Source organism: Erpetoichthys calabaricus, chromosome 2 (genome assembly GCF_900747795.2).
Source record: "Erpetoichthys calabaricus chromosome 2, fErpCal1.3, whole genome shotgun sequence".
Taxonomy (NCBI): Eukaryota; Metazoa; Chordata; class Cladistia; order Polypteriformes; family Polypteridae; genus Erpetoichthys; species Erpetoichthys calabaricus.
In genome coordinates this window covers 159,936,730-159,955,572 of record NC_041395.2, presented here as the reverse complement: position 1 = coordinate 159,955,572, position 18,843 = coordinate 159,936,730, and the positions used below count along the sequence as shown (strand labels likewise).

The 18,843-nt window shown below is 42.4% G+C and overlaps 1 protein-coding gene across 4 annotated transcripts in view; it reads left to right on the top strand.

The window, feature by feature from the left end:
* nck1a (NCK adaptor protein 1a) overlaps nucleotides 1-18,843 on the top strand; it is a 222,688-nt gene that overhangs the window by 199,155 nt on the left and 4,690 nt on the right. For all 4 annotated transcript variants that reach the window (XM_051923043.1, XM_028794699.2, XM_051923042.1 and 1 more), the window contains one exon: nucleotides 13,718-14,427. In XM_051923043.1, coding sequence (XP_051779003.1) covers nucleotides 13,718-14,427 — 710 coding nt within the window. The remainder of the gene's footprint in view (nucleotides 1-13,717; nucleotides 14,428-18,843) is intronic.

The window sequence follows — 18,843 nt, the reverse complement described above, 5'->3', positions numbered from 1 at the left end:
GTACAGGAAGGAGTAGAGGCATGAAGAAGATCAGAGCGATACAGAGGTGCCAAATTGTGAAGAGTTTTGAAAGTAAAAAGCAAAATCTTAAAATCAATGTGGTATTTAACAGGGAGTCAGTGAAGTTGCTGAAGGACATGAGTAATGTGTTCTGTGGGGAGGGGTTCTGGTAATGAGACGAACAGCAACATTCTAAACCAGTTGGAATTTGTGAGGATGACCAGAAAGAATAGAATTACAGTAATCATTATGATTCTAACAAGAGCATAGGCAAAAATACCAGTGCCATTAGCTGTGAGAAACACAGATATCACGTAGATATAAATATGCAGACCAAGTGTTATTACTAATATGTGCTTCAGATTATAAGGTACCATCAAGACTAACACCTTAACACTTAAAGAAGAGATTAGAGAATTATCAATAGAAATATTGTCACATTTGGCCAACCTACCAGTAGAACCTCTGTTTTATCACTGTTTAATGCAGACAACAATGATTTAACTTCCTGCAAGCAGTCAGAGAGGGAAGAGGTTAGAAAAATGGAATCAGACTTAGCAGACAAAGCTGAGTGTCATCAGCATAACAGTGGAAATGATTATCAAATTTCCTAAAAATATGACCAAGAGGCAAAAGGTAAATAATAAATAATAGGGGGTCTAAGACAGAGCCATGGGGAACACCACTATCATCTGGGCAAACTTGTGACCTGGAATTTTTAATTGTACAGTCTGAGTACGATCCAAGAGGTAAGATTTAAACCAAGCACATGGAATGCCAATGATTCCAACTGATTTTAATCAATCTCTCTCACTCTCTCTCTCATTCTCTCAATAGTCCAGAGTCCGCTGCCATCAATAGGTCATTGGTGAGTTTAACCAGCGCCATTTTTGTATTTTGAAACAGACAAAAACCAGACTGAAATTGTTCAAACAAATGGTTTTCAGTAAGGCGAGAGTGAATCTGCATGGGAACAGGTTTTTTGAGTGTTTTTGAAAGGAATGCTAAATTTGAAATCTGATGATAAATAACTACATTATTTAGGTTGTTGGGCTTTGCACCAGATTTCTTGAGAATTTGAGTTATCACAGCCATTTTTGAAAGGTAAAGGAACAAGACCAAAGACAATGGAAGAATGTATGATGTTAGTTATTAAAGAAGAAAGAGAAGGCAAACCACATGAGTATGATGTGGATTTTTATTAAGTTCAACTAGGCGGGAATTTTAAGTAATATGAGCAGTATGTGCTATCTCATGCTGTAATTCAAGCTCTTTAAATTGAAGCAGCAAATTTTGACTGAATTGTTTAATGTAATTATGTATTCTGTAATTCTATACACAACACAATAGTCCCTGCAGTAGTAACATAACATTCAAGCCAGTTTAATCCATTTCAGTGTTGCAGGGGGCTGGCATATATGGTGGAAGCACTGAATGTTAAGTGGGAAATGGTGCTAGTCCATCGCAGGTTTTCCTCACACACAGCCACACTAACATTCAAATAAGGAACAATTTAAAATCACCAGTTAAGCTAACATGCAGGTCTTGGGGGATATGAGAGAAAAATCTACACTGACACAGGTACAATGTGTAAATTCCACTTGAAAATTGCTGAAGTATGAAGTGCTGTATAAAACAAATTGAAAGAGAGATTGTTTTCAGGGTAGCTGGAAAAAAAGCAATTTTTATTTGTAATATTGTATATAGCAAGATAAAGCTCTTCAAGCTAAATGATGCTTTTGGGCGTAAAGATCATATATCATATATGTTAAAGTTACACCTTAAACAAAAAAAAGGAAAAAAGTTAATTTTGTCATGGATAATTTTTTTTTTTTTTTTTTTAAGGATTGTTTTCTAAATTATATATCCCACAAATGCAATAAAGATAACTAAATCATCAGCAACTCCTTAATTTATTAATTCAGCTGAATCACTTCACAGTAGATCTGCCACAGCAAATTCTAACTTCCAGCAGTACACTATACTGTATGTACAGTACTTAAGGACAGCTGTTCATATATAGAGCACATTGCTAAAGTGAAACATGGTCTTATCCAAATATGTCTCTCATAAAAAAATATTTTAAATATTTAAATATTTTAAATCATGATAGGTAACATACATATTTGTCTTTTTAGGGTTACTTTCAATAACAAAGTGTTTTCTTTACCTTACAGATATGCCTCACAGGTATAAATAAATATCTTCAGTGTGATATGAGGTTGGGAATTTCAAAGGATGCTCTCTCTTTGGTGGTTTGGTATTTAACCCATTAGTCTTGCCTGAAGAAGGGGCCTGAGTTGCCTCGAAAGCTTGCATATTAGAATCTTTTTAGTTAGCCAATAAAAGGTGTCATTTTGCTTGGCTTTTCTCTGTATGCAAATCAGAATTGCACAGGGCCACAGTCACTTTATTTCATTTTTTAGGATCTTGCAAAGGGTAATTTTTTTGTTGCACATGGGGATTTAAACATCATCTATTCTATAGGCTATATATAGGCAAGTTGGAAGGTTTGCACTGTAAAGTTGTAAAGTTAAACTAATGACAGGCTTAAATAAGCCATGTTAAACAGATGGTATCAGATGATCTCATGACTTGCTAGTTTCCTTTATGATAGTTCCCATGGGATTTCAAAGCATGGCCTTACTTGAAAAAATGCTTCAGGCATTTAATGGTTAGTCACACTTCACATGTGTCAGACTTTGGCTTTCCTAGAACCCCCTCCAAATGGAAATGGCAGGTAAAGCACAAGTTTATGCATTTCCAAGGAAAGCCCTTCAGTTGCACTAGCCGACTGAACTGAAAGTGAGTGAGGAGGTGGCACATTGCACTGTATTGTTTGCTGTTTGTTATCAGTATTAATCACATGTTGACTCAGACATGGCCTTGCATAATCCTGACCTCTGGAGTTTCTGTTTATGGTGTAGAATTGAATCAGAACACCTTCTTTGTGTTGTAGCTTTAATATTCTTAACCTATGACAATGCCCATAATTTGATATGCAATATTTTTGTTGCATTAATTTTTCAGTTTGTATATGTGCCAGGTCATTTCCTGACATATTAAAGAAGTGGACCAAAAGAAATTTTCACATCCTGTCCATTTAGAGAAATGTTTACAGTACAACTGTTATTAACTACATATATACTTGTTTATAAGAGTGTACAAGAACAACATTTTTTACTGTAAAACAATAAATTGACTGACCTATAGCAGTTCATATTTATGAAAAATTCTTTGAGGAGGATAATTACAATGAGGCTATTCCAGTGAAATGTGACTCACAGCATGCTTTTGGAGTTTTCTCGGAACACTCTTCTAGTCTTAGGTTTGTTCACATGGATTTCCTTTTATTTTCAAACTGTACGTTTTCAATAGGATTTAATGTCAAGACAAAGTCAACTTTTTTTTTTTATCATCTCAGCCATATACAAGTACACAGAGAGATGAAATCATGAAGTTCAGGTCCCACAGTGTACATATAGTGCAAATAAGACGAGACATTGTACACAAACAAACCATACAACATATTATTTAAATAAGTAATATGCCACTACAATTAACTATGCAGTTAATACAGAAACCCATTAAATGGGTTAAACCCACAGGTCAGTACAGAGACCCTAGACATAAAAGATAAAGTGACTTGTGTGTAAACTTAGCAATTCATGTTCCTGCAACCATTTAATTTGTATAACAGTACAAGTAAGAATGGCTTTTTATTACAGTGTTGAAGCTTTTTTTATCAATGTTTAATGATCTGAGTTTATTTAATGCAAGCCTCTCAGAATATTTTCACGTTCTGAAATTGAGTGACCCACTCTTTCATATGAATGGACTATTTAACATCTGTGTGGTTCTAAATGATCTAATAACACTTGTTGCAACATTTTGAAGTAATAATTAGGAGGATTGCCTTTTGCATGCGTTGAATGTATAATTGCGAGGCATGGGATTTACCTTTCTTCCTCCTTCAGTCAGTGTATTTTATTAGCACTTATTGCAACCCCATCTATTAACAGAAATCCATCCATCCGTCCATCCACCCTCTTCCGCTTATCCGAGGTCGGGTTGCGGGGGCAGCAGCTTGAGCAGAGATACCCAGACTTCCCTCTCCCCGGCCACTTCTTCTAGCTCCTCCGGGAGAATCCCGAGGCGTTCCCAGGCCAGCTGAGAGACATAGTCCCTCCAGCGTGTCCTGGGTCTTCCCCGGGGCCTCCTCCCGGAACACCTCACCAGGGAGGCGTCCAGGAGGCATCCTGATCAGATGCCCGAGCCACCTCATCTGACTCCTCTCGATACGGAGGAGCAGCGGCTCTACTCTGAGCCCCTCCCGGATGACTGAGCTTCTCACCCTATCTTTAAGGGAAAGCCCAGACACCCTGCGGAGGAAACTCATTTCAGCCGCTTGTATTTGTGATCTCGTTCTTTCGGTCACTACCCATAGCTAATGACCATAGGTGAGGGTAGGAATGTAGATCAACATGTAAATTGAGAGCTTTGCCTTACGGCTCAGCTCCTTTTTCACCATGACAGAACGATGCAGAGCCCGCATCACTGCGGACACCGCACCGATCCGCCTGTCGATCTCACGCTCTATTCTTCCCTCACTCGTGAACAAGACCTCGAGATACTTGAACTCCTCCACTTGGGGCAGGATCTCACTCCCAACCCTGAGAAGGCACTCCACCCTTTTCCGGTTGAGGACCATGGTCTCTGATTTGGAGGTGCTGATTCCCATCCCAGCCGCTTCACACTCAGCTGTGACCCGATCCAGAGAGAGTTGAAGATCACGGCCTGATGAAGCAAACAGGACAACATCGTCTGCAAAAAGCAGTGACCCAATCCTGAGTCCACCAAACCGGACCCCCTCAATGCCCTGACTGTGCCTAGAAATTCTGTCCATAAAAGTTATGAACAGAAACGGTGACAAAGGGTAGCCCTGAACAGAAGTACAGTATGTAATTCTAGTCATTTATTCACATGAGATTTACAAGGTAATAGTGATTTGGTAACCAAAAACTGCTTTTCCTCTGGAGGGATAGGCTTTAGAATCCTTGGTTTCTAGCATGTAGAGCAAGCTCTTCTTGGTTTAACTTTTGGGCTTCCATTGTCAAGAAGGAAGTTTAAAAAAAATAAATAAATAACGTACAAACATAAAATGAAAGCAAAGAGATGGCAAGTTTTGCTGGAAAATGTGTAAAATAAAATAAGCACAAGCCTTTTTTTTTTTGGAAATCCTCACTTTGCTCATTTCTTTTTTGTTATGTTACTGCTATTCTTACTATAGAATTGTATTCCGCATTGAGCAGACATAAGGAATTAGCACATTGACACTTTATTCTGTGAATTCTGGTAGTACCCACTCTCTGTTGTGAAGCTGATGGCTGACCAAAGGAGGGACTTCAGGTCCAGACTTGCAGCTTCATCATCTCTTCAGATCTAAGCTATTGGCAGAATTAAGAAGGGGATGAAAAAAAACTTCAAGAAATGTGTGCAGATGTTTAAGACTGTTTTTGTAAGGCACAATATGATATTAAAAGTGACATGTGGGTAAATGTTTACGAAACAACAGCTGAACTGAGCAAAGCTGACCAGCATCAGACAAAATCAGTATAGTCTGCTATCTGACATCACTTTATTCTAACAAATGTAAATTAAAAATTGTGTAAAAAGCAGAGCTCCTAGGATCATTGAGACACGCAAAGGGATGAGGGATAAGACAAAGAGTGGTTCAACAAACCTCCAATGATGAATCCTTTGGACAACGTTTTCCCTTGCCCGGATGCGGGTCACCGGTGCCTCCCTCTGGAGCCAGGTCTGGAGGTGGGGCTCGATGGCGAACGCCTGCATGGGGCTCGACCGGGCACAGCCCGAAGAGGTAACGTGGGTCCCCCTTCCCATGAGCTCACCACCTATGGGAGGATCCAAGGAGGTCGGGTGCAGTGTGAGTTGGGTGGTGGCCGAAGGCGGGGACCTTGGCGGTCTGATCCTCGGCTACAGAAACTGGCTCTTGGGACGTGGAATGTCACCTCTCTGAAGGGCAAGGAGCCTGAGCTAGTGCGTGAGGTCGAGAGGTTCCGGCTAGATATAGTCGGGCTCACCTCGACACACAGCTTGGACTCTGGAACCAATCTCCTTGAGAGGAGCTGGACTCTCTACCACTCTGGAGTTGCCCCCAGTGAGAGGCGCCGAGCGGGTGTGGGCATACTTATTGCCCCCCGACTTGGAACCTGTTCATTGGGGTTTACCCTGGTGGACGAGAGGGTAGCCTCCCTCCGCCTTCAGGTGGGGGGACGGGTCCTAACTGTTGTTTGTGTGTATGCGCTGAACAGCAGTTTGGAGTACCCACCCTTTTTGGAGTCCCTGGAGGAGGTGCTAGAGGGCATACCTTCTGGAGACTCCCTCGTTCTGCTGGGAGACTCCAATGCTCACGTGGGCAATGACCGTGAGACCTGGAAGGGCGTGATTGGGAGGAATGGCCCCCCCCTGATCTGAACCCGAGCAGTGTTTAGTTATTGGACTTCTGTGCTCGTCACGGATTGTCCATAATGAACACCATGTTCAAGCATAGGGGTGTTCATATGTGCACTTGGCACCAGGACATCCTAGGCCTCAGTACAATGATCGACCTTGTAGTCGTATCGTTGGACCTGCGGCCACATGTCTTGGACACTCGGGTGAAGAGAGGGGCGGAGCTGTCAACTGATCACCACCTGGTGTTGAGTGAGCTTCGATGGTGGGGGAGGATGCTGGTCAGGCCTGGTAGGCCCAAACGTGTTGTGAGGAGTACCCTGTCAGAAGTAGCTTCAACTCCCACCTCCGGCAGAACTTCGACCACATCCCGAGGGAGGTGGGCGACATTGAGTCCGAATGGGCCGTGTTCCGTGCATCTATTGTTGAGGCGGCTGACCGGAGCTGTGGCCGTAAGGTGGTCAGTGCCTGTCGTGGCGGCAATCCCCGAACCCGTTGGTGGACACCGGCGGTGAGGGATGCTGTCAAGCTGAAGGAGTCCTACCGGTCCCTTTTGTCCTGTGGGACGCTGGAGACAGCTGATAGGTACCAGCAGGCCAAGCGGAATGCGGCTTTGGTGGTTGCTGAGGCAAAAACTCGGGCGTGGGAGGAGTTTGGGGAAGCCATGGAGAACGACTTTCGGACGGCTTTGAGGAGATTCTGGTCCACCATCCGGCGTCTCAGGAGGGGGCAGCAGTGCAGTTGCAACACTGTATATGGTGGGGATGGTGCGCTGCTGACCTCGACTCAGGACGTTGTGGGTCGGTCGGGGGAGTACTCCGAAGACCTCCTCAATCCCACTAACATGCCTTCCAATGAGGAAGCAGAGCCTGGGGACTCGGAGGTGGGCTCCCCCATCTCTGGGACTGAGGTCACCGAGGTGGTCAAAAAACTCCTTGGTGGCAGGGCCCCGGGGGTGGATGAGATACGCCCAGAGTTCCTCAAGGCTCTGGATGTCGTAGGACTGTCCTGGTTGACACCCCTCTGCAACATCACATAGACATCAGGGACAGTGCCTCTGGATTGGCAGACTGGGGTGGTGGTCCCCCTCTTTAAGAAGGGGGACCGGAGGGTGTGTTCCAACTACAGAGTGATCACACTCCTCAGCCTCCCTGGAAAAGTCTATTCGGGGGTCCTGGAGAGGAGGGTCCATCGGATAGTCGAACCTCGGATTCAGGAGGAACAGTGTGGTTTTTGTCCTGGTCGTGGAACAGTGGACCAGCTCTACACCCTTAGCAGGGTCTTGGAGGGTGCATGGGAGTTTGCCCAACCAGTCTACATGTGTTTTGTGGACTTGGAAAAGGCGTTCGACCGTGTCCCTCGGGGAATCCTGTGGGGAGTACTCCGAGAGTATGGGCTACCGGACCCCCTGATAAGGGCTGTTCGGTCCCTGTACGATCGGTGCCAGAGCTTGGTCCGCATTGCCGGCAGTAAGTCGAAACCGTTTCCAGTGAGAGTTGGACTCCGCCAGGGCTGCCCTTTGTCACCGATTCTGTTCATAACTTTTATGGACAGAATTTCTAGGCGCAGCCAGGGCATTGAGGGGGTCCGGTTTGGTGGACTCAGGATTGGGTCACTGCTTTTTGAAGATGATGTTGTCCTGTTTCCTTCATCAGGCCATGATCTTCAGCTCTCTGTAGATCGGTTCGCAGCTGAGTGTGAAGCGGCTGGGATGGGAATCAGCACCTCCAAATCCGAGACCATGGTCCTCAGCTGAAAAAGGGTGGAATGCCCTCTCAGGGTTGGGGGTGAGATCCTGCCCCACGTGGAGGAGTTCAAGTATCTCGGGGTCTTGTTCACGAGTGAGGGAAGAATGGAGCGGGAGATCGACGGGCAGATCGGTGCAGCATCCACAGTAATGCAGGCTCTGCATCGGTCTGTCGTGGTGAAAAAGGAGCTGAGCCGCAAGGCAAAGCTCTCAATTTACTAGTTGATCTACGTTCCTGCCCTCACCTATGGTCATGAGCTATGGGTAGTGACCGAAAGAACGTGATCGCAAATACAAGTGGCTGAAATGAGTTTCCTCCGTAGGGTGTCTGGGCTTTCCCTTAAAGATAGGGTGAGAAGCTCAGTCATCCGGGAGGCGCTCAGAGTAGAGCCGCTGCTCCTCCACATCGAGAGGAGTCAGATGAGGTGGCTCGGGCATCTGATCAGGATGCCTCCTGGACGCCTCCCTGGTGAGGTGTTCCGGTCACGTCTAACCGGGAGGAGGCCCAGGGGAAGACCCAGGATATGCTGGAGGGACTATGTCTATCAGCTGGCCTGGGAACGCCTCGGGATTCTCCCGGAACAGCTAGAAGAAGTGGCTGGGGGTGAGGGAAGTCTGGGCATCTCTGCTCAAGCTGCTGCCCCATGACCCAATCTCGGATGGATGGATGGATGGATGGATGGATGGATGGATGGATGGATGGATGTAAAAAGCATTTGACAGTCTAGCAGTGACATGCTATTTTTTGTCAGTTGGCTTTTTGATGCGACTTATCCGCTTAATGCTGAGGTTCAAAGTGCTGGTAAAAGAATGTATTAAATTATACAGCAGTAATTCTGCATAACCTATATTTAAATAATAAGTTGAGTGTTGACAAGGAGAGGCTCAGTTGTGTGTGTGTGTTTTATTTGTTTAAGCTGATATTGTTTGTCCGTTTGCATGACTTAGTTGAAGATGAGAGTACATTGTTAGAAATAACTCATGTAGAATTCCATGGAATTGCAAAACATTCCTATACATTTTCTTCCAAATGTGTTTCATTTCATATGAAGTATTTTTAATTTTAATAATTAAGTTCCTCCTTTTTTGTTTATACACTGCCAGTGATGTTCCTTGCTTTGTGTTGAAGTACTTTTAGTATGTGTATGCATTTTCTACATACAGTATCTCACAAAAGTGAGTTCACCCATCACATTTTTGTAAATATTTTATTATATCCTTTCATGGGACAACACTGAAGATATGACACTTTGATACAATGTAAAGTATTCAGTGTACAGCTTGTATAACTGTAAATTTGCTGTCCCCTCAAAATAACTCAACACACAGCCATTAATGTCTAAACCGCTGGCAACAAAAGTGAGTACACCCCTAAGTGAAAAATTTCCAAATTGTGCCCAAAGTGTCAATATTTTGTGTAGCCTTCATTATTTTCCAGCACTGCCTTAACTCTCTTTGGCATGGAGTTCACTAGAGCTTCACAGGTTGCCACTGGAATCCTCTTCCATGACAACATCACGGAGCTAGTAGAGGTTAGAGACCTTGCGCTCCTCCACCTTCTGTTTGAGGATGCCCCACAGATGCTCAATAGGGTTTAAGTCTGGAGACATGCTTGGCCAGTCCAGCACCTTTACCCTCAGTTTCTTTAGCGAGGCAGTGGTCGTCTTAGAGTTGTGTTTGGGGTCGTTATCATGTTGGAATACTGCCCTGTGGGGATGGTACCATGCTTTGCTCCGGTATGTCACAGTACATGTTGGCATTCATTGTTCCTTCAATGAACTGTAGTTCCCCAGTGCCGGCAGCACTCATGCAGCTCCAAACCATGACACTCCCACCACCCTGCTTGACTGTAGGCAAGTCACACTTGTCTTGCACGCCTCCTTTGCCGCCACACATGCTTGACACCATCTGAACCAAATAAGTTTTATCTTGGTCTCATCAGAACACCGGACATGGTTCCAGTAATCCATATCCTTCGTCTGCTTGTCTTCAGCAAACTGTTTGGGGTTTTTTTGTGCATCATCTTTAGAAGAGGCTTCTTTCTGGGACGACAGCCATGCAGACCAATTTGATGCAATGTGCGGCGTATGGTCTGAGCACTGACAGGCTGACCCACCATACCCCCACCCCCCCCTCAACCTCTGCAGCAATGCTGGCAGCACTCATACATCTGTGTTCAAAAGACAACCTCTGGATATGATGCTGAGCACAACACTCAACTTCTTTGGTTGCCAATGCGAGGCCTATTCTGAGTGGAACCTGTCCTGTTAAACCGCTGTACAGTAATCCCTCCTCCATCGCGGGGGTTGCGTTCCAGAGCCACCCGCGAAGTAGAAGCCATATGTTTATATGGTTATTTTTATATTGTCATGCTTGGGTCACAGATTTGCGCAGAAACACATAAGGTTGTAGAGAGACAGGAACGTTATTCAAACACTGCAAACAAACATTTGTCTCTTTTTCAAAAGTTTAAACTGTGCTCCATGACAAGACAGAGATGACAGTTCCGTCTCACAATTAAAAGAATGCAAACATATCTTCCTCTTCAAAGGAGTGCACGTCAGGAGCACAGACTGTCAGAAAGACAGAGGAAAGCAAACAAATCAATAGGGCTGTTTGGCTTTTAAGTATGCGAAGCACCGCGGCACAAAGCTGTTGAAGGCGGCAGCTCACACCCCCTCTGTCAAGAGCACAGAAAGAGAGAGATAGAGAGAGACAGAGAAAAACAAGCAAGCAAAAATCAATACGTGCCCTTCGAGCTTTTAAGTATGCGAAGCACCATGCAGCATGTCGTTTCAGGAAGCAGCTGCACAAAAGATAGCAACGTGAAGATAATCTTTCAGCATTTTTAGACGAGCGTCCGTATCGTCTAGGTGTGCGAACAGCCCCCCTGCTCACATCCCCTACGTCAGGATCAGAGAAAGTCAGCGAAAGAGAAATGTAAGCTGGGTAGCTTCTCAGCCATCTGCCAATAGCGTCCCTTGTATGAAATCAACTGGGCAAACCAACTGAGGAAGCATGTACCAGAAATTAAAAGACCAATTGTCCGCAGAAACCCGCGAAGCAGCGAAAAATCCGCGATATATATTTAAATATGCTTACATATAAAGTCCACAATGGAGTGAAGCCGCGAAAGGCGAAGCGCGATATAGCGAGGGGTTACTGTATGGTCTCGGCCACCGTGCTGCAGCTCAGTTTCAGGGTGTTGGCAATCTTCTTATAGCCTAGGCCATCTTTATGTAGAGCAACAATTCTTTTTTCAGATGGTCAGAGAGTTCTTTGCCATAAGGTGCCATGTTGAACTTCTAGTGACCAGTATGAGAGAGTGTGAGAGTGATAACACCAAATTTAACACACGTGCTCCCCATTCACACCTGAGACCTTGTAACACTAACGAGTCACATGGCATCTGGGAGGGAAAATGGCTAATTGGGCACAATTTGGACATTTTTCACTTAGGGGTGTACTCACTTTTGTTGCCTGTAGTTTAGACATTAATGGCTGTGTGTTGAGTTATTTTGAGGGGACAGCAAATTTACACTCTTATACAAGCTGTACTCTGACTACTTTGCATTGTATCAAAGTGTCATATCTTCAGTGCTGTCCCATGAAAAGATATAATAAAATATTTACAAAAATGTGAGGGGTGCACTCATTTTTTTGAGATACTGTAAAAGGACAAAACTAGAATTATTTTGATATGTCATATCTAGTGACAGTAATGTTTGTTTAGTTTAGATGAGCATAATTTTCCATGCTGGGATTGTGCTTTGGCAGATGAGAGCCGTTTGTGGTGTAACACTGGCTGGATGTTCTGGATTTTGGGAGGATGTCCTAGTCAGGACGAAAGAGTTTAGTAGATCCTGCAAGTTAGAGGAATGCTGAAGTGAATTATAGAGCTTAGGGAAAAGACTTTGACTGTCTTTTTTAAAATGCTTTAGGGTGGGGGTGGGTGGGGGCAAGAAGATGTGTAGGCGCAAAAGTTTTACTTTTTTTGTGCACTTTTTAATTATGTAATTATAACTGTTATTTATGATTAAATGATGTCAGATGCCAAGCTATTTTGCTTTTTGCCCTTGTTCTTGAGTTGAGCTCTTAGTTCAGAACTCACCACAGACTTTCCAGTATGCTGAATAAAGTTAATATATTTTTACTTCAACTGTTTGAATGTGGATTTAATAAAGTAATATTTAGTTAATAAAGTAAACGGTTTGTCCTTAACATTTAATGGTGGAGAAAAATGCTCATATGCTGTGTTGTATTTTTTTAAAAGACAAAGTCATGTATGTTTCCCTTAATCTGTTATATTTTATAAAGTAACATTTTAATAAGGCAACAGTGCAGTTTGCACTCACTCACAAGGTGTTGTCTTAAGTGATAGAGATAAAGTACAGACAAGCAAAGTTCTCTCTGTCTGCCTGCTTTGAAGTTTTGTCAAGCACAGAATTCTAACATCAAAAAGAATTCTGCAAATGAGCTTTGCATACCACCCAGAGCTGTGCCATTACTGTTAATCAAGCTCACCTTGAAAAGACTTTACCTTCCAGCTCAGATACAGAATGTCTGCACCTAGAATTGTTCAAAATTTTGTTAGTATGTGGATTTGAAAGCCATTATCAGTTTGTGTTGAAGGAGGGTTTCGTCAGCATGTGTCTGCAAAGAGAAAAAGTATACACAAAATAAAAACAAGGCCTCAACAAACAAAACATACTATTTTTAAGATTGTTTTTTAATATGGCAGCAACTTCAGGGCATTGGTTTGTTTACCAGCATCCATGTCTCTGTTGCTTTGTAATGAAAATCAGTGACTTGGTTGAGTCAGAGTAGTGTTTCTTCTGTTAATGTTAATACATATTTGTTACATTATGTCATTTGACTTTTAAAAACATTTTTGTTTTACAAGTTAATTCTCATTACACTTAAAACATCATTATAATACAAATGTAATCTTCTGTACCAGTGTACAGAAAAATGTAAAACAGTGTCAATTACAGATCACAAAACCTCTGAGTGGCAAAGTTTATATAAAAATGGAAATGATTGTAGGACGTTCCCTGTGTTTTGATTGCCTTACAAACAGGTGTTTTCTTTATTGAAGATCAATGTTGCTAACTTATTCTCCTGTTAAAGCCAACTGTAACAACACGTGTTTGGGTACATTTTTTTTGCCTGCTACAACCATGAACAGAAATGCCACTTGTGTTTAATCTTGTATATGATTCCCCATACTCTGGGAAATTGTTTCTATGAGAACAGCTTTTTAAGTTCAGTCCAAAATACACAGGAGGATTTGAGCCTTAGGTACATTAAAGCAGAATTAGCTTATTCTTAATTGTGCGTCTACCGTTTAGTGTGAAGTGATTTAATATGTATGTTAGATTTTCCCCTTTCTGTGTTATCTTCTTTGGATTTCAGTGTATTTGTTTAGCACAGGAATCCCAAGTCTACGATTTAGAAGTATTGAAACATTTGATTTTTTTTTTCCTCTCCCTTTAGGAATTGGTAAAGTGAAAAGGAAAACAAGCATGAGGGAGACTGCTTCCAACGCTGACGCTGACTATTTCTCGGACAATGGTGAGAGACTGTATGATTTGAACATGCCAGCCGTGGTGAAGTTCAGCTACGCAGCTGAGAGGGAGGACGAGCTGTCCTTGGTGAAAGGAACAAAAGTCATTGTAATGGAAAAGTGCAGTGATGGCTGGTGGAGGGGCAGCTACAATGGACATGTGGGTTGGTTCCCTTCTAATTATGTGGTTGAGGACTCGGATAACACCTTCTCAGAACCTGTCAGCTCACTGACTGAAAAACTAGCAGCAGTGGTTCAAAATGCAGGAAACAGTCGTGTCTTGCACGTAGTGCAGGCACTTTACCCCTTCAGTTCCTCCAATGATGAGGAACTCAACTTTGAGAAGGGGGAGGTGATGGATGTTGTTGAGAAACCAGAAAATGACCCTGAATGGTGGAAGTGTCGTAAAAGCAATGGCCAGGTGGGACTTGTTCCAAAGAACTATGTGAATGTAGTGCAGAACTCGACCAACAGTGCCGGGCCCCCATTGCCAGATTGTGACTACATTCGCCCTGCAACTAGTGGAAAGTTTGCAGGCCGTCAGTGGTACTACGGCAAAGTGACAAGACATCAAGCAGAAGTGGCGCTGAATGAGAGAGGAGATGAGGGGGATTTCCTCATCCGGGACAGCGAGTCCTCGGTAAGTAAAACCATTGTCGTCATCATATGAAGCTAGCACTGACTCATAGAAATGGAATGGCTAGGTAGGGCTGTTACTGTGTTTCTTCCTAGCTCAAGATGAGCACATTTAAATAAAGAAACAGGTTAATCCTCAGGGTAAGCTGTTAGTTTGCTGTCGTCTCTTGCTAATGAATGGCATCTAGTGGTTTGAGCTCCAAGTGGAACCTTGAGTAGCTCCTTGCTGCCGTGATTCATCTGAAATGTGGACTACCTTATTGTGTTTAGAAGCGTTTGAAGACCTGTTTTGTATTTTTCTAAGTGCTAATGGTTGTTGATGCTAGATTCTTTATGTAGTGAAAGTAAGGCTTGTTAGTCTTGTGCTTTATTTACTGAAATGGTGGCTTACTCTTAAAGCCCACAGCACTTTTCTCTTGGTTTGGTAAACTGCTTATAACACTTGTTTCAAACAGCCCTCTTAAGTAATGCACACTCAGTTATGTTGACCTCATTTGTAGCTCACAATGTGGGTAAAAAGCTGTCTGGTAAATGAAGAAAAGTAAATGTAAATACAATGAAAAAGTCTTCTAGTGCACAGTCATTAGACTGGAAGAGTGTTGTGTTTTGCAGCTTCGGAGTTTAGTTCATGTGCAGATGTAAACTGTAAATGATTTCTTATCGGTATTGCCACTTGTTGGTACTGGGCCAGCTGTGAGGCCTCCATATGAGAGACGAATGTCATGCTGATGTAGAGTTGCTTTCTTCTGTAATCTTTGAACTTGCTGACAAGTAATACAGAAAGCAATGATAGGCTTATCTTTGACCACGTCGTTCATGTGCAATTCACATGTTTGTGGCAAATTGTTTTGGGTGAGGTGACTGTTAAACTGTTTTACTAAATCACTGTTACTTGCAAAAGAATGGCACTAAATTGTAACATTTTAGTAGCTGGACAAAAGGATATTGTATGCCTAATAACTTCTAATCTGCAGGGTTTATAGCTAGTGTTGCTTTTGTAGTTTCCTGTGTTTATTCCAGTGCCAATTGTGAAAAAATGTCAAATGAACTTTCTTTTCGGCTGTACTGTTACACTTTCATATGCTTTTATTTAAATGGCTAATTTGTTTCAAACTCTTCTTTAATTGGGTTTAAAAAGATGTGGCGTTTCAGACTTTTGAGGTTAGAGACTCATGTTTCAAGTAATTTTAACTCATGTTCGCTGTTACAGAATACAGTGCCAAGATAGTGTGCATTCAGTAGATTGTCTTATGTGTCATGCTTTACAAGGAGCTATTTACAAAGTAGCACTTCACAAAGTATTCAGCCTAAAGGATTATATGAAGACATGGTGCATATAGAAAGAACCTTCTGTGGGACTTAGAAGCCGAAAGATCCAAAACATCAAGGAATGGATAATTAAAGTTTGTTTTCTTGCCTTGTACATAAAAGTAAACTTTATACTTCCATTTTTCTGAAGTCATTTATTCCATCACATGGTCAGATGGGGTTAAAACCTTTTTCTACAGAATCCATTGCAATGCAGCAACCGATGCTGAATACACCGATACGTCACTCCCAGTCATTTTTATAGTGCCAATTAACACTTGGCAGTTAACATTACACACTTACTCGAAGAAAATCGACAAACAGGAAGAAGATGCAAATTCCACACAGATGATGTCTAGGAGATCAAACCCAGTTTTTTTCTGGAGCTATGAGGCATCCACATTAACTGTGGCACCATCATGGTTTCCTTTTTCCTGTTGTCACATTCTGCATGAATTCTGTCTCTGTCACATTCCTCCAACAAATTTTCATTAGGTTTTCATAAGCTTTACTCAGCTTGTAAAGTACAGTATGTTTAAGGATGCTTCATGGCCAGAGATTGAAATCGGACAAATTGGCATATAACAAAAACTGATATTTTCAGCCCCTGCTTTTCTAAGCTTTACGGTAATTTAGTTGCAATGTTCCTTTATGGAACAAGTTACAGTATTTTTATTTCACATTTAAAGCAAACTTCCTGCAGTGTAAACAAAGAGCAGCAAGTGGAAGCTTGTTTTATCAGTAAATGAGAGACAATTGGTATACTAGCCTTTACATTGGAAGAAAGTGGAGTGATAAACAGAAAAAAAAGTAATTGGAGAAGTCGTCCTGTGCAACTAGGCCATAAGAAAGGAAAACTACTTTAAGGAATTCAGACCTTTATTTTGTCCTTTAAATTAAAACGGAAACCACTTGAGTTTGGAAAGAGTGCTTTTTTAAAATGCAGCAGTTTACACTTTTAATGGAAAAAGAAAAGATAAAGACGTATTAGAAGTTGCTGCTTAGTAAAAAATTTTTTTTTTTTTTTAAGATTTGTACTGTATTTTGTGTTGCTGTGTTCCATACAGCTTGCAATTTGGTAAGAAACAAGTACTACATAATTAAAACTGTCAAGTCAGGTTGGGGAGCATGCACTGGTACAGTGCATTGTCGCACTCACTACACGACAAAACAATTCGGTATCCCGGTTGGCAACCCCCCAGGCAGACACGCGATCCAGTCCAACCCTCTGGAAATGACCCTCTCTGTCACAGCCAGGTGTTATTCGGGCGACCCCTTTGCCTGGTCCAGCCACTCGGTTCCCCAACAATGAGGATCTTACAAGCCGGATCACCCTCGGGGAAATGTGCCACATGGCCATAGTGCCGTAACTGACGGTCCTTCACAATGCAGGTAATGTGCCTCATTCGGGACTCCATGAGCAACCACTCATTCGACACAAAGTCAAACCAACGGTACCCAAGGATTTTCCGGAGAGACACAGTAAAAAAGGAGTCCAGTCTTCGTCTCAGGTCACTGGATAGTGTTCATGTCTCGCAACCATATAGCAAGACAGGAAGCACCAGGACTCTAAAATCTTCGACCTTTGTCCTTCTGCATAGATAAAGGGAACGCCACACACCCCTTTCCAGCGACCTCATGACCCCCCATGCTCTCCCAATCTGTCTACTGACTTCATAGGAAGAGTCACCAGAGACATGAATGTCAATGCCAAGGTAAGTAAACCTCTCGACAAGGTCAACGCTCTCTACGCAGACAGACACACACTGTTGATGGCTGTGCCCAAGAGGTCATTAAAGGCCTGGCGCGTGGTTTTTATCCAAGACACTCACAAGCCCAGACACTCGGACTCCTTGCTCAGTCTATCGAGCGCCCCGATCAAAGCCTACATTGACTCCACGAAGATCACAGCGTCATCAGCAAAGTCAAGATCCGTGAATCTTTCTTCACCAACAAATGCCCCACAGCCGCTGAACCCCACGACCTTGCCCAACACCCAGTCCATACAAGCATTGAACAGAGTAGGGGCAAGAACACACCCCTGATGAACACCAGAATCAACTATAAAAAACGTAGAGGTCCTACCTCCACTCTGCACAGCACTCACAGTACCAGTGTATAGGACGGCCATGATATCCAGCAACCTTGAGGGGATCCCACGAACCCTCGGGTTGTCCCACAGGGCAGTTCGATCAACTAAGTCGAACACTTTACGAAAATCGACAAAGGCTGCAAAGAAACTCTGCCGATTTTCGCATTTGCGCTCCTGTTTTCCAGTCAGTTGGGATGATGCCAGTCTCCCAATGGAAGCAAAGATTGCTTGCAATGCCAGGAGGACAGCCTTACCACCAGCCTGGAGAAGTTCACCCCGGACACCACAGATCCCTGCAGCCTTTCCCCCTTCAGCTGATTCACCACCTGTGCAATCTCAGTGAGATTGGGTGGTTCACAGCTAATTGGAGGATCAGCCTCAAGAACTGTGGACCCAGAGATATCCAACGTCCTAGCCGGAGGATCAGCCTTGAACAACTGTTCAAAGTAGCCAGCTCAGCGGGTCAAAGCTGTAATCCATATTTTATGTGTGTGTGTGTGTGTATGTATGTATGTATGTATGTATATATATATATATATATATATATATATATATATATATATATATATATATATATATATATATACATACACACTGTATATGTGTGTGTGTGTGTGTGTGTGTGTATATATATATATATATATATATATATATATATATATATATATATATATATATATATATACATACATACACACTGTATATGTGTGTGTATAAAAAAAATTTTGGTAGAGAAATGGTGAAACCTGCACTTTTTAATTAAGATAGGTATATTACAGAAAAAAAAAAACTATATAACAGTATGTAATTATGATAAGCATTTTCTTTTATGTCATATGTATTATGGATAAATATTTTTGTACGTTTCATTATTAAATGTTAGTATTTTAAGGAAATTTTATTTTAGTATCTTATGGTCACTGAACTAATACAGAATTTCATTTTTTTAATAAAAAAATTATAAAAATACACTTTAATATAGAGCATAATTATTTTTGTATGGTTATGCAGGAGATTAGT